Source organism: Sturnira hondurensis, unplaced genomic scaffold (genome assembly GCF_014824575.4).
Source record: "Sturnira hondurensis isolate 20B ecotype Veracruz unplaced genomic scaffold, ASM1482457v3 Scaffold0018728, whole genome shotgun sequence".
NCBI lineage: Eukaryota > Metazoa > Chordata > Mammalia > Chiroptera > Phyllostomidae > Sturnira > Sturnira hondurensis.
The window spans coordinates 17,842,484-17,854,952 of record NW_028091359.1 but is presented as its reverse complement, the minus strand read 5'-3'; the positions used below and the strand labels follow the sequence as shown (position 1 = coordinate 17,854,952).

Genomic DNA, 12,469 nt, shown 5'->3' with positions numbered 1-12,469 from the left:
TATATAAGCATTATCTATACACTTTTTGTCATTGTTTGTTTTATAAAAACAGGATTGTATTATACACATTTTTCTGTATTTTACTTTTTAACTCAATAATAATGTACAAAATTTCCTCCAAGTCAACTGGTGTAGTCTTTTCAATTTGTAATAATATTCCAAGATAGAGATGTACCATTATTTAAAAAACATTTCCCTCTACACATATGAATTCCCTTAATCTCTCTCTCTCATCTAAATGACACAAATCATTCTTGTATGTGTATTGTCTATTTACTCATGCTTTTATTTCTTTGGAATAAAAATTTCAGGAGTGGGGTCACTTGGTTGAAGGATGTATGTATTTTTTATTTAAATAGGTGTATCCAGCCCTGGCTGGTGTGGCTCAGTGGATTGAGTGCTGGTCTGTTAACCAAAAGGTTGCTGGTTCAATTTCCAGCCAGGGCTCATGCCTGGTTTGTGGGCCAGGTCCCCAGTTGGGGGCATATGAGAGGCAACTGATCAATGTATCTCTCACACATCAATGTTTATCTCCCTCTCTTCCCTTCTCTCTAAAAATAAATAAAATATTAAAAACAGATGTAGCCATATTGATTTACAAAGATACTATAAGTGTTAAATTTTCACCAGCAGTAGTGAAAAAATACTTTCCTCTGTCTTTACCAGTAATATGTATTATTATTTTAAAGTATTTTCTCACCTGTTGAATAGATAATGATTCCACGCATTGTGTGTTCATATCTTTTGACCAGTTTCCCTTGGGGACTTCTTACATGGTGTCCCATCCCAGAGAAAGGGGCATTTCGTTCAGTGCCAGCCATACTTGTTGACTCTAACCATGTGGAGTTCATTGCACTGAGTCATTTGGAGGTTTTGTTTGTGTTTGTTGTTTATGCCCATGGTTCTTCTTGTACCAATCCCACGTGTCTTCTTGGAGGTACACCCAGAACTTTTACTGCCTCCTCTGCATGCCCACTCCCCTTCACACACAGGTATTTGGGGATACTCATCACCTTTCTTCTAGCTACAGGAGTGGGACTAACCTCAGGCCTGCCTACCTAGACCCCTCCTTCTGCAGTGGTTACCCACCCTCCTCAGTGTCATGTTGGACTCAGGACTTCTCTATGAAGCTTGCAGTCTCTGAGCCAAAACCAGGAAAAGAAGCATAAGTCTTGCTGTTCTTAAATTTCTCCTCAACCTACTTAGAATTTCTAAGAGTATCTTATAATATTGCCTTCAATCTCCAACCCTGACTGAGGGTCAGGGGTGGGCGATCAGATACTAACTCTGACTTAGGGACCCAGACAACTTCTAACCACTAGTCATATTTCCTTCACATCCTCCTTACATCAGCTGGTCACAATTTCCCAGGGATAGTAAAGGTGCTTTAATGTCACATTTTGCTCTCTCTCTTACTCTGTGGTTCTTCATTTTTTTTTATCTCAGGATCCCAGGATTTTCGAGTGAAAGTATAGGTTCTGAGCTCTAGTCTCAGCTATTAGTTAAAAATATTCTGAAACTCAATTAACTTCTTTATTACAGACTGTATCTATCTTCCCTGTGTGATCAGAACATAGCTTCTATTTGAATGCTGGGAAGAAAAGCAGAAAGTACAAGTAAATCTCAGTTAGTTCCTCTAAATATTATCCCACTGTGTTTGTTATGGCATATGAATTGGTATTAAATTGGCCAACAAAGTATAGTTAATATGCAGGCATTTACCAGAGAGTAAAATCTTGACCTCCATGTCATCCAATATTTATAATAAGCTCTGTTAAAAGAGCCAAAATTCAAGAAGTATTGCCTGAAAGACATATAAACGTGTCAGATTTTACAAAATACAGTCCTGACTTAAGCCAACTTAGCAGGCATTGAGAACCTAGCCTGCAATATATTGGCTCCTTCAAGAATTGTTTTTTCTGACTTGCAGTCAGGTATGATATCATTTGCCTCTACTTAAGGTGGTTATATAAAAGAACCTTCCCTAAGAAAGTCATTGTTTCATTTATTATACACCTATGACAAAGGATGTTCACTTCCTTTATGTCCACTTCAACATATAGGGTCTCTTTAGAGAGTACTTGTGGGAGAAAATCTTGACCTTGACCCTCAAGTTTCTGTACTTCTTAACACCAGTCTGTATTTATCCTGTAAGTTTTGTCAATAAAATGTTTGGCCATGTTTCCCTTTTCACATTCACTGCTAGGAAGCTTAGATTCGAACTCGTAGACATCTCAAAACAAATATTTAGGTCATTAATAATGTCATTTTGGGCTTCATTCCCAGCTTTATTTACTATCCTCTCTCTTCTTTTTTACTTCTTTCACCCTACTTTTAATTTATGTTTCTTTGTTGCAGTCTGTTTGGGAGCATGGAGATAAAAATGAAGTTCATAAACAGATCTCAGTAAAATTTGTATCTATTTTTGGAAATCCAGTTGGTATCCTAGCATACCAATATCCTCCCAAATACCATTCTTAGAAACATTTTTGATAAAAACTTCTCTTGTTTTTTTAAAGATTAATATATTTATCTATTTATCTTTAGAGGGGAAGGGAAGGAGAGAGGGAGAGAAATATCAATGTATGGTTGCCTCTTGTGCTTCCCCCACTGGGAACTGGCCTGCAACCCAGGCATGTGCCCTGATTGGGAATCGAACTGTGGTTGTTTGGTTCACAGGCCACACTCAATTCACTGAGCCACACCAGCCAGGGCCTTCTCTTGTTTTTTTAAGAAGCAGCATAATAAGATGTGGTAAGCTTTCCATTTCCAGTAGCTCTTTTCTATAGGAAGCCACCAGAAAAGAGAGTAAGCAAAAACAATCTGTCCCAAGAATGGGACACAGATTTAGAGACAAGTTATACTGTGAAATGCTGTGCCATGCAAGGTATGGCCTGTAAGCTGGTAAAAGTCTGTGGTGAGAAATATACAGAAATTGAGAATAGCATCTAGAAAATTTTATAGCAATTTGAGAAAGTAACAGATACTAAATCAGATTTGAACCTGATAATAAAAATATGAAACTTGTATTTTGTATGTCCTTTCCTCCCCGCCCCATGCCCCAGTAATCAGCTCACAGCAGATTGGAAATGAAAAATATCACCATCAGCAATAAACCTAAAACCGGTCCTTTGCACAAACAGTCGGGAAGCATGGCTTTAAGGGTCGTACCCTACCTTCCCACAGTCACAATGCAGGAAGAGTTCAGCAAACATCTGCCTCTGCATATCCATTTTTATGACCTCCCTGAATTCATCAGCGCAGTGGCAAAGGTGCTTAAGGAGTTCCTCAAACATTTCAGTTTTTAAATCCACAATTTGTGACGAGACGTACTGCAAAGAGAAAGAGGATAAATGATTGATTTGAAACTATTCTCTTTACTTGGACTTCCCAAGGATTCGGTTGTGTGCATTAACTTATTGGCTGCAAATCCCCTCCCCGCCCCCTATCTCAATTGCTTGCCACTCAGATAAAGCGTTTCAAGTTAGTGCTAACTTACAGGCTTCACAGCAGAGAGGGGTGATCAATACAGCCCCCAACGCCATACACCAGGGTGGCTAGGTATTTTTGGAGCAATTTTCCTCTAGATTGCATCAGCACTATACAGGACAGACTTTTCAACTTACTGTATGAAATAACAGCAGTCATAGAACATGGACTGTAAATTATTAGCTCTAAAAGCTGAATGCAGTATTTCTCTTTTGACGTATGGCCTAGAAAACTATCTGTTTTCCAAGACTAGCTACATTTAATTATTAGAGTGTAAAGGATGGGGATTTTAGGTGTGTGGGGGGGTGTTTGTTAGTTTGTTTTTTGTCTTCTGATATTGCAATAAGGTATACTTTGTCTATGATTTTCTTTTTCTTTTGAAAGTGTGGAGTCTGAAACATCTGTGATCCGGGCTATTTTTCTTTTTTCTTTTCTTCTTCTTCCTTTTTTTAAAATGTAAAAAACTTCCAGTCAAGGAACAAATACCCCTTTCTTATCATGTTCCATTTAGATGCTGTGCATTCTTAGCAAGGTGGAAAGTGATGTAGATATAGAAGTCAAAGGATCAATTATGTGGTGTGCTGGTAACCCGTCCACGGTTGACTTATTTTGAGATGATATAGACTCAGCCTAAATGTAGTATGCGTGCTGTTTTATCTTGAAGGATCATATTCCTACCACTGCTGTTCCAAACTCATAAGCCCCTGGGCCATTTTTCTTGATCTCTGTTGAATAAATTCCTGTATGTGTGATAGCTAGCTTAGAAGGTAAATGCATCTGTAATTTTGGTAGGTTTTCATATCAGGCTAGTACCCTTTTGTGCTTCCATCACTAATGTATGAGTGGCTATTTCTCTTCAGCCTTCCAGATTTTTGCTTATGTGATAGGTCAAAAACATTACATTCTTGATCTACATCTGACTATAATATCTCATGATAGAGTAAAATGGATCCAACACTGGAAGAACTTCTGAGTGGACTACTCTTGAGTTTTTAGCCCAATTCACATCAATAATTTCCTCTTCTTCCCCAAGCACTGCCATAACCAAATTTATACTGGTAGCCAAATTTTTACTGAATAACCCTACTCCCTTGGCCATAAATGATTGGATCAGGAGAGGATACTTAACCTAAACAAAGCCATTTAGATTCTCTCCACTGCAAATTGGGAATTAGGAGTGGGGAATGGCTAGTCAGTCTCTGAGAGAGACTGGATCTATAAACGTAAACTTAAGAATTGGTGGCTGGCCAGATCACTCCATGTGAACTAAGGATGCAGAGAAAGTCTGTACATAGAGACAGATAAATCAGAAAGCAGAGAGAAAAGAGTCTTGATATTTTTCAAGTCTCTGTTCTAGTCCCTTCCTGAAGCCAGACCACATTTCTGCCCTTGGCTTCTGCACATTTCATTTTTTTCTGTTTCTTGAAATTAAAGAACAGTAACTAACACAGTTTGTTAAAATAAAATAAAACATTTTGTTGGTATATTTCACTGACATAATTTATCCCTACCCAAGGACATTTTTTCATTGCTTTTAGATAGAGAGGATGGGAGAGAGAGAAACATGGATGTGAGAGAGAAACGTCATCGGTTGCCTCCCATATGCTCTGGACCAGGGGTCGAACCTGCGATGTAGGTATGTGCCTTTACCAGGAATCAAACACACGGACTCTCAGTTACAGGATGAAGCTCTAACCAACTGAGCCACACAGACCAGTGCTGACATAGTTTTTGAAATGAAAGATATAGTTGATATTTTACTTCCTCATTCATGTCATATAGGCAAATACATGATATATTGTGCAAGAGATAAATAAAGCTTTTATCCATGCTAATAAATCATAAACCATTATTCAACTGGCTTAGAAATCAAAAGAAGAAAATTAAAGGAGGACAAAATAACTTTTCTAAATATTTCGTTTCCTTAGCTGCCTAAACCACCTAATTATTCTTAATGGACCAATGAGCACAGTTAAGGTCTTATCTATTACCTTAGGAAGCAGAATGGTATAATATTAAAAACTCACATTTGGAATTTGTCTAGGTTCAAATCCGAGTTCCCATATCTACTGGCTGAGTTACCTTGGGTGAGTCACTGAACTTCCCAGTTTCCTCATTTGTGAAATGGGTATTATAGCAGTTATCTCTTTAGGTTATGGAGAGGATACTGTGTTTACAGGGCATAGGTATTTCATGTAAGAAGTTATCTGTAGGCATTGGTCTTATTTCCTTTGGAGCTAGGCAAAAAAAAAAATTGACCAAGAAAGTTTTCTTTACAGGATAAAGTCCTCTCAGGTGACTTACATATTTAGAAGAAGAAAAAAAAAAAACCCAAACAATGAGATGATCTGTGGCTCTTAAAGTGTGGTCTCATGACCACATCACTTGAGGGGTTGTAGAAATGCAAATTCTGGAATCCTACTCCAGACTTACTGGATCAGAAACTCTGGGAGTGGAATACAGAAGAATCTATATTTTTCAAAGCTACCTGGATGATCTCTAGATGATCTTTAAAATGAAGTTTGAGAACTATTAAACCAGATGTTCTGGGGCCACTGGTCCAGATTATTCCAGTATCCTACGATTCTGTCATTTGATCCTTAATCAATTTTTACCTGAATAGCAGATATTTTTCTAAGTTACTAATGTAGAACTATTGAATAGTTGACATTTTCTGGCAATATTGTGGTTCAAACTCCTAACGCTGTAAAAAAATGACTGATTCATGAAAAAGATCATCCTGTTTTGTATTAAGGTTTTGGGAATTGACCTCAAAGCCATACAAGTTTTTGGGCTGTGGGAATGCTATTATAGCAGGAGACAGTGCAACGTTCTGGGTTTATTGTCCCTCAGTTTTCTGAATGGGCATGTTCTGTAAGTGTGGCCTATATGACATGAAGACTACCGGTTGTCAACTCACCTACAAATCAAAATCCAAATAAAACAATTATAGCAGTTTGCCAGTGTTTCTTGTGAAAACAGAAAAAGTGAAAACACTTGATAGCTTTTGTGTTTTCATATACTTTCAAAGGAATAAACCAATTAACAGTCATAGATCCTGAAATGATTGCTTAAACTGAGAATGTAATTAACAACTGATATCCTTCAGTTTAATAGCTCTGTGAGCTGTTAAACATTTGAACTATACTTAATTAAGTTGTCTCTATGTGCTGGGTTCCAATGTAGTGAATTTGGGGGGTGTTTCCTTTCTAATTTGAAAACCAAAGTATTGAGAATATGATAAATGCCACATTTAATAGCTTGGTAGGTATTATTAGATTCGACAGCTCTAGGCCATTGGGATTCATACTCAGTTTAATTGTAGATATACTGGAGAGTTGGTGAAGTAGGTGATATAAGAGCTCTAGGAAAAAAACTATGTTTGGACATTATCTTAGGCATTANTGAAAACACTTGATAGCTTTTGTTTTCATATACTTTCAAAGGAATAAACCAATTAACAGTCATAGATCCTCAGTTTAATTGTAGATATACTGGAGAGTTGGTGAAGTAGGTGATATAAGAGCTCTAGGAAAAAAACTATGTTTGGACATTATCTTAGGCATTAACTTTCAAACTGCATTTGTAAGCCCTGGTAGTAAATAACATTTTCAGGAATATCTGCAAACAGGTTTTTAAGGATATTGAAATATTCAAGATGTAGATTAGATTTGCTATCTATCATTGAAGAAGTGATATGTTCATATAGCATTTGGGCAGAAGATTAACTTTCATAACTCAGAGAGGGAACTTTTTAAAAACAATTAATGCTAATTACATACTCAACAAAGCAGAAATATACTGTAATTCTTCTGCTTTTAAAATTTTTGCTTAACAAATAAATTGAACCAAGGTCTCCTTGAATATCCAATAATAATAGAAACAGACTGAAACACACAATTTTACCCCTATTGGCAAAAGGTAGCTTAGGCAAGGTTATGGGCTGAGTTCCCCCGAAATTCATACTGGGATGATCTAATCCCTAGACAACCTAATCCCTAGAGGTTGACAACCTAATCCCTAGAACCTAAATACAGAATGTGACTGTATTTTTGAGGTAGGGTCTTTAAAGACGTAATTAAGTTCAAATGAGGTCATTAGGTTGAGCTCTAAGCTGGTATGACTTGTGTCCTTGTAAGAGGAGGAACTTTGGACACAGATGTGTACAAAGGGAAGGCTACGTGAAGGCACAGGGAGAAGAAGGCCATCTACAAGCCAAGGAAAAAAGCTCTCAGAAGAAATCAACCCTGCCAATATCTCGTCTTGGACTTCTGACCTCTGGGACTGTGAAAAATTAAATTGCTGATGTTTAAGTCACCTAGTCTATGGTGTTTTATTATGGCAGCCCTAGCAAACTAGTATCAATACAAATAACCCAGAATTGCTCATCAGGCAGCCCCTGAAATTTATGTATTTCTTACAGTGGAAGACCACCTGCAAAGATACACACCAACTTAGAGGATAGTTTGCCATGGGCCCTCCCATTTCCTTGGCTTAAAATTTCGTCATTCCCCCCCCTCCCGGGATTTCCTCATGGAGTTTCACAGCACATTGGGGCTGCCTCCATCTCCCCCAAAGCCACCATTCTTCCTTCTTCTGTTCTTCTGTGACACAAATTAAAGCACATGAAAAACAAAATGAGCACAACACAACAAACTCTAATTATATAATACAAAATTGCAAATGACAGAATAGTAAACCACTCAGATTCATTCTATTTTGGAAAAAATGCAAAGGGTAGAATATGTTAAAGGAAAGACACAATTTTTTGGCACAGTTGATGAAACCTCTTTATTTATTTTAAAACATTTCAATTTTATTTTTTGTTTTTATTTTTTTGAAGCCTCTCTATTTAAAATTTAAACTTTGAGCCATGTAGGTTTGAAGGCCTCAGACTGTGCAATTGATTAAAAACAACTGAGCCTAAGGAAGTGACCACTCGAAGCAGACCGCTGTGGAGCAAGAACTGAGTCTCAAAGAAGAGACTCCAGGTGAAGGCATGGCCCTTATTCACTCCTGGCCCAGGGATATACTAATTCCTCAGTATGGCACAATCAAAAGGTAATATCTAAATTCCACTGCACAGTATTTGTTGTTTTTGCATGTAATTATTCTTAATTAAGTTCATTATATAACCTCATCCTGCTTGAAGCCCAGGCCTCCTAAAGGATGATGCTCTAGGGAAACTGACCCTCGCTTTACCCAGTTCCACAGGAAACAGGAAGGTATCGGATTGTTTTCATTTGTCCTTGGTCAGCAGGTAGATGTTCGGCCAGAGTTACCACGGCCAGAGTTACCACGCTGATTGGGTGGGAGATAAGGTCAAAGCAAAGAGAACTCCTCACCTCGGGTGACCAACTGCCTCACTTTGCCTGGGGCTTTCCTGGTTTTAGTACTGGAAGTCCCATGTTCTGAGAAACCCCTCAGTCCCAGGCAAACCAGGGTGGTTTGAAACCCTATACCTTGATCCATTCCAATGGTCTCATTTCTGTGGGGAACTTAGGGGAATATCTGTTTGGAAACATGCTGTGTTGTACCCTGCTTTATATAGCAAATTATCTCTGTAATTATCTCTATTCTTTGCCATAAAAGAAACTTGACACCCTTTAACTGTGTCTGCAGCATGGCGGCACCTTTCCCATCATCATCCCACTGAGACAACTACACATAAAGCAAACTATATGAGAGAGTTTTATTCTATGATACGTATTCACCCATTCTCAATCCATTTGTTGTATTTATGTAATCACAAAACAAAAAAAAACATCTAAATGCTTGTTATAGATAACTGAGTCAATATTCTAGTACCTAGAATGAGCAGAACTGAGGTGGTCACACTCCCCTAGAGAATAGCCCTTTAAAAGGATTCACTCTTATCTGAGAGAGCTATACTTTGTATTACTTTGGAGGCAAGAGTTGAGGGGACTAAATGTGAAACCACATCAGGAAAGAATATAACCAAGTCTAGAGCAAACTGACAGTATCAGTGGGAAAAAAAGTGTGGAGTTTCTGGAGCCCCCAAGTGTGAGGGAAGAGGATCTGCCTCGATAAGACATCAGCCTCCCTCAACCTGGGGGTCTTTGGAGGCTCTCCTCGACCTTAGGCCATTCTTACCCCTCATTCCATGAACCCTTGTCACACTGCAAGTCTTGTATGTAGTCAACACCAATGGTTTAGAGAGAAAAAAAATTTCTTTTCCCTGGTAGTGCATGGTGATTCCCTCTTCTTCAAGTAGCATTTTCCCCACAGAAATAGTCACTCTTATTAAAAATTTTATTTCAGGTACATTGAAACAAAGGACCCCAAACACTCCATAAAATATTGCTTCTTTTTTGAAAATGGGTTCCAAGTTCCAAACAATCAATCAAGTTATAGAAACTTTTTTTTTTTTGGAGAGGGGCATACAGCCATTTGTGGGACTGTCAATTAAAAAATTATGAGTGCTTTAACAATCCGAGGTAGCCCTGGCCAGGTGGCTCAATTGGTTGGATCATTGTCTTGTACACCAAAAGGTTGCAGGTTTGGGCCCCAATGGGGTGCCTATAGGAGGCAACCAATTGAGGTTTCCCTCTCTCTCTCTCTCTCAATCAATAAACATATCCTCGGTGAGGATTAAACAACAACAACTTAAGGTAACCTTTGCCTTAAGATGTACCAACAAAAGTTTAGACATGCTTATCTCTCAGACTTTTCTTGCAGCAAATTATTAGGAAATTCTTCGTAAAAACAAAGGGAATCTGTAGAGCTCAAAAAGTCAAGAACATTAAAAAAAGCATCTTCCAACTTAAAAAGTTAACTAAATTTTGTATAACCACACTAATGGTGTTTAGATAAAATAATTATACTTGAAATGATCTTCTGTTGGTAAATTAATCAATCAGATAGTGAAATTAAAAGGTAGATCCTCCTGGCTGGTGTAGCTCAGTGGATTGAGCACGGGCCTGCGAACCAAGGATTCTTGGTTCAATTCCCAGTCAGGGCACATGCCTAGGTTGCAGGCCAGTTCCCATCAGGGGACACATGAGAGGCAACCATACATTGATATTTCTCTCCCTCTCTCCTTCCCTTCCCCTCTAAAGATAAATAAATAAAAATCTTTTTTAAAAAAGAATTCGTTAAAAAAAAGGTAGATTGTCTGTAAGATTGAAAGTTGGGAATTTCAGGACTCCTTGGCTTATCAGTGCCTGCTTCTTTCTGCTTGAACACAAGACAATGCAGATAGTTTCGTATTGGGAGCCCACTGAAATCTAAGGATTAAGACTTCTGTTCCTTTTTGAACTTCAATAGAGGGCACAATATCTATTTGAATAACTCGATACCAGTATTAAATGATATAGATGGGAAGTTTTGTGTTCTGGAATGTGTTGTCTTTTGGGAACCAGAGTGTTCTGAGAATTTAAAACAAGCCTGACACTCTCCCAAAATGTATTTCTTACATGCCTAAATATTCAACTTACAAAACAAAACAAAAAATCTCACAGAAACCAATATATTATATATTTTATATTGTTACTGTCATTACATAAATGTTTAAAGCATTGATCTGAAGGTTCCTTTTAAAGTAAGGAGATACATGTTATGGCAGGTAGAAGAAATGTAAAATTCAGGACCACCAGATGAGTTTCCTACTTAAAACCTGCCTCACCAATATCTCATTTTTCTTTCACTATGCATCCCTTGGCATCAATGAATATAATAATTTATAATGTTTTACACCTGTTCATTGCTTTGTACTTGCCTTTTCATTGTGTGTGTTCCTAACTTGCTTGTATTTTGATCTTTCCATTTCCAAGATCCCACTCCAGTTCCATCTAGCATGTGTATGTAAACATGGGTGTACCAACATGCATACATGGACGTAAATGCCTGCATATGCCCTCAGGCACATTCCCAAATAAAAATGCATGATTTGGTCCTTAAGAGTAAGAACTACAACTTCTAATTTTGACATCTCTCTTAGCACAGAGAGTAAATATTCAGTATATATTTACTAACCAAGAGACTAGAAGTAAATATTCTAAAATAGTTACTTTAGGTCTTCATTTACTAAAATAAAACAGATGAACAGTGAGAGATAAGGTATAGTCAACAAAAACATTATTACCTATTCATTTATCCATCAGAAAACAGACATGCTCAGAAAATTCCTATGGGGTCTTCTATGACCAGTCTCCCATTTGTTTCTCTACCTTAATAACTACTCATTGAGTCCATTTTCTCCAACTACGCTCCATCCTGACTGTTAATTACAATGATCATTGCAAACCATCAGGGGACAATTGCATGGTGTATTTTCTCCACTGGGTGGCACTTGTAATATCTTGACTTTAAGCCTGATATTTATTTCATTTTCTTCCAGTTTCATTAAATGAGTTCTGACAAAATAGCCTTAAAACAAATCTCTTTAAAAGCAAGTGTTTCAATGACTACTTCTATGACATATGGCCATATAAGATGGCTCAGTGATTTATTGATTAGATAATGAATACTTTCAATAAATATTTCTGTACAAGAAGTATTTTCTTGGCTTCTAATTAATGTAACTAACAGCTCTTCTCTATAAAAAAAGTACCTGAGGGGGGAAAATGGAGACATTTGTAATAGTGTCAATAATAAAAATAAAGTAAAAACTAAGTACCTGGATATGTGCTGTGTAGTTTCAGGAAGAGCAGTTGGGAAATGCCAGGAAAATGAATGATAATAGCCCAACTTATTCATTAAAACAAAATTATAGAAAGAGAGATAAATAGATATCCACAAAAGAATTATGTTGAATGCTAATGAATTTGTATCAAGTATTATTAGGTATATATTACCCATTTTCTCCTTTAACTGTATAGATATACATACATGTATACACATACACATATATACAAATATTTTATGTGGATATACAAATATATGTATTCATATGTGATGTGTATATGTACTTATTTGTTGAATTAAATAAAATGAATGGAGAAAAAAAGTAAAACTAACA

The 12,469-nt window shown here is 37.2% G+C and overlaps 1 protein-coding gene across 1 annotated transcript in view; it reads right to left on the bottom strand.

The window, feature by feature from the left end:
* The window catches only part of EFCAB5 (EF-hand calcium binding domain 5), a 115,161-nt gene that overhangs the window by 47,964 nt on the left and 54,728 nt on the right, over nt 1-12,469 (bottom strand). The window contains exon 9 of the mRNA XM_037070042.1: nt 3,177-3,332. Within this exon, the coding sequence (XP_036925937.1) occupies nt 3,177-3,332 (156 nt within the window). The remainder of the gene's footprint in view (nt 1-3,176; nt 3,333-12,469) is intronic.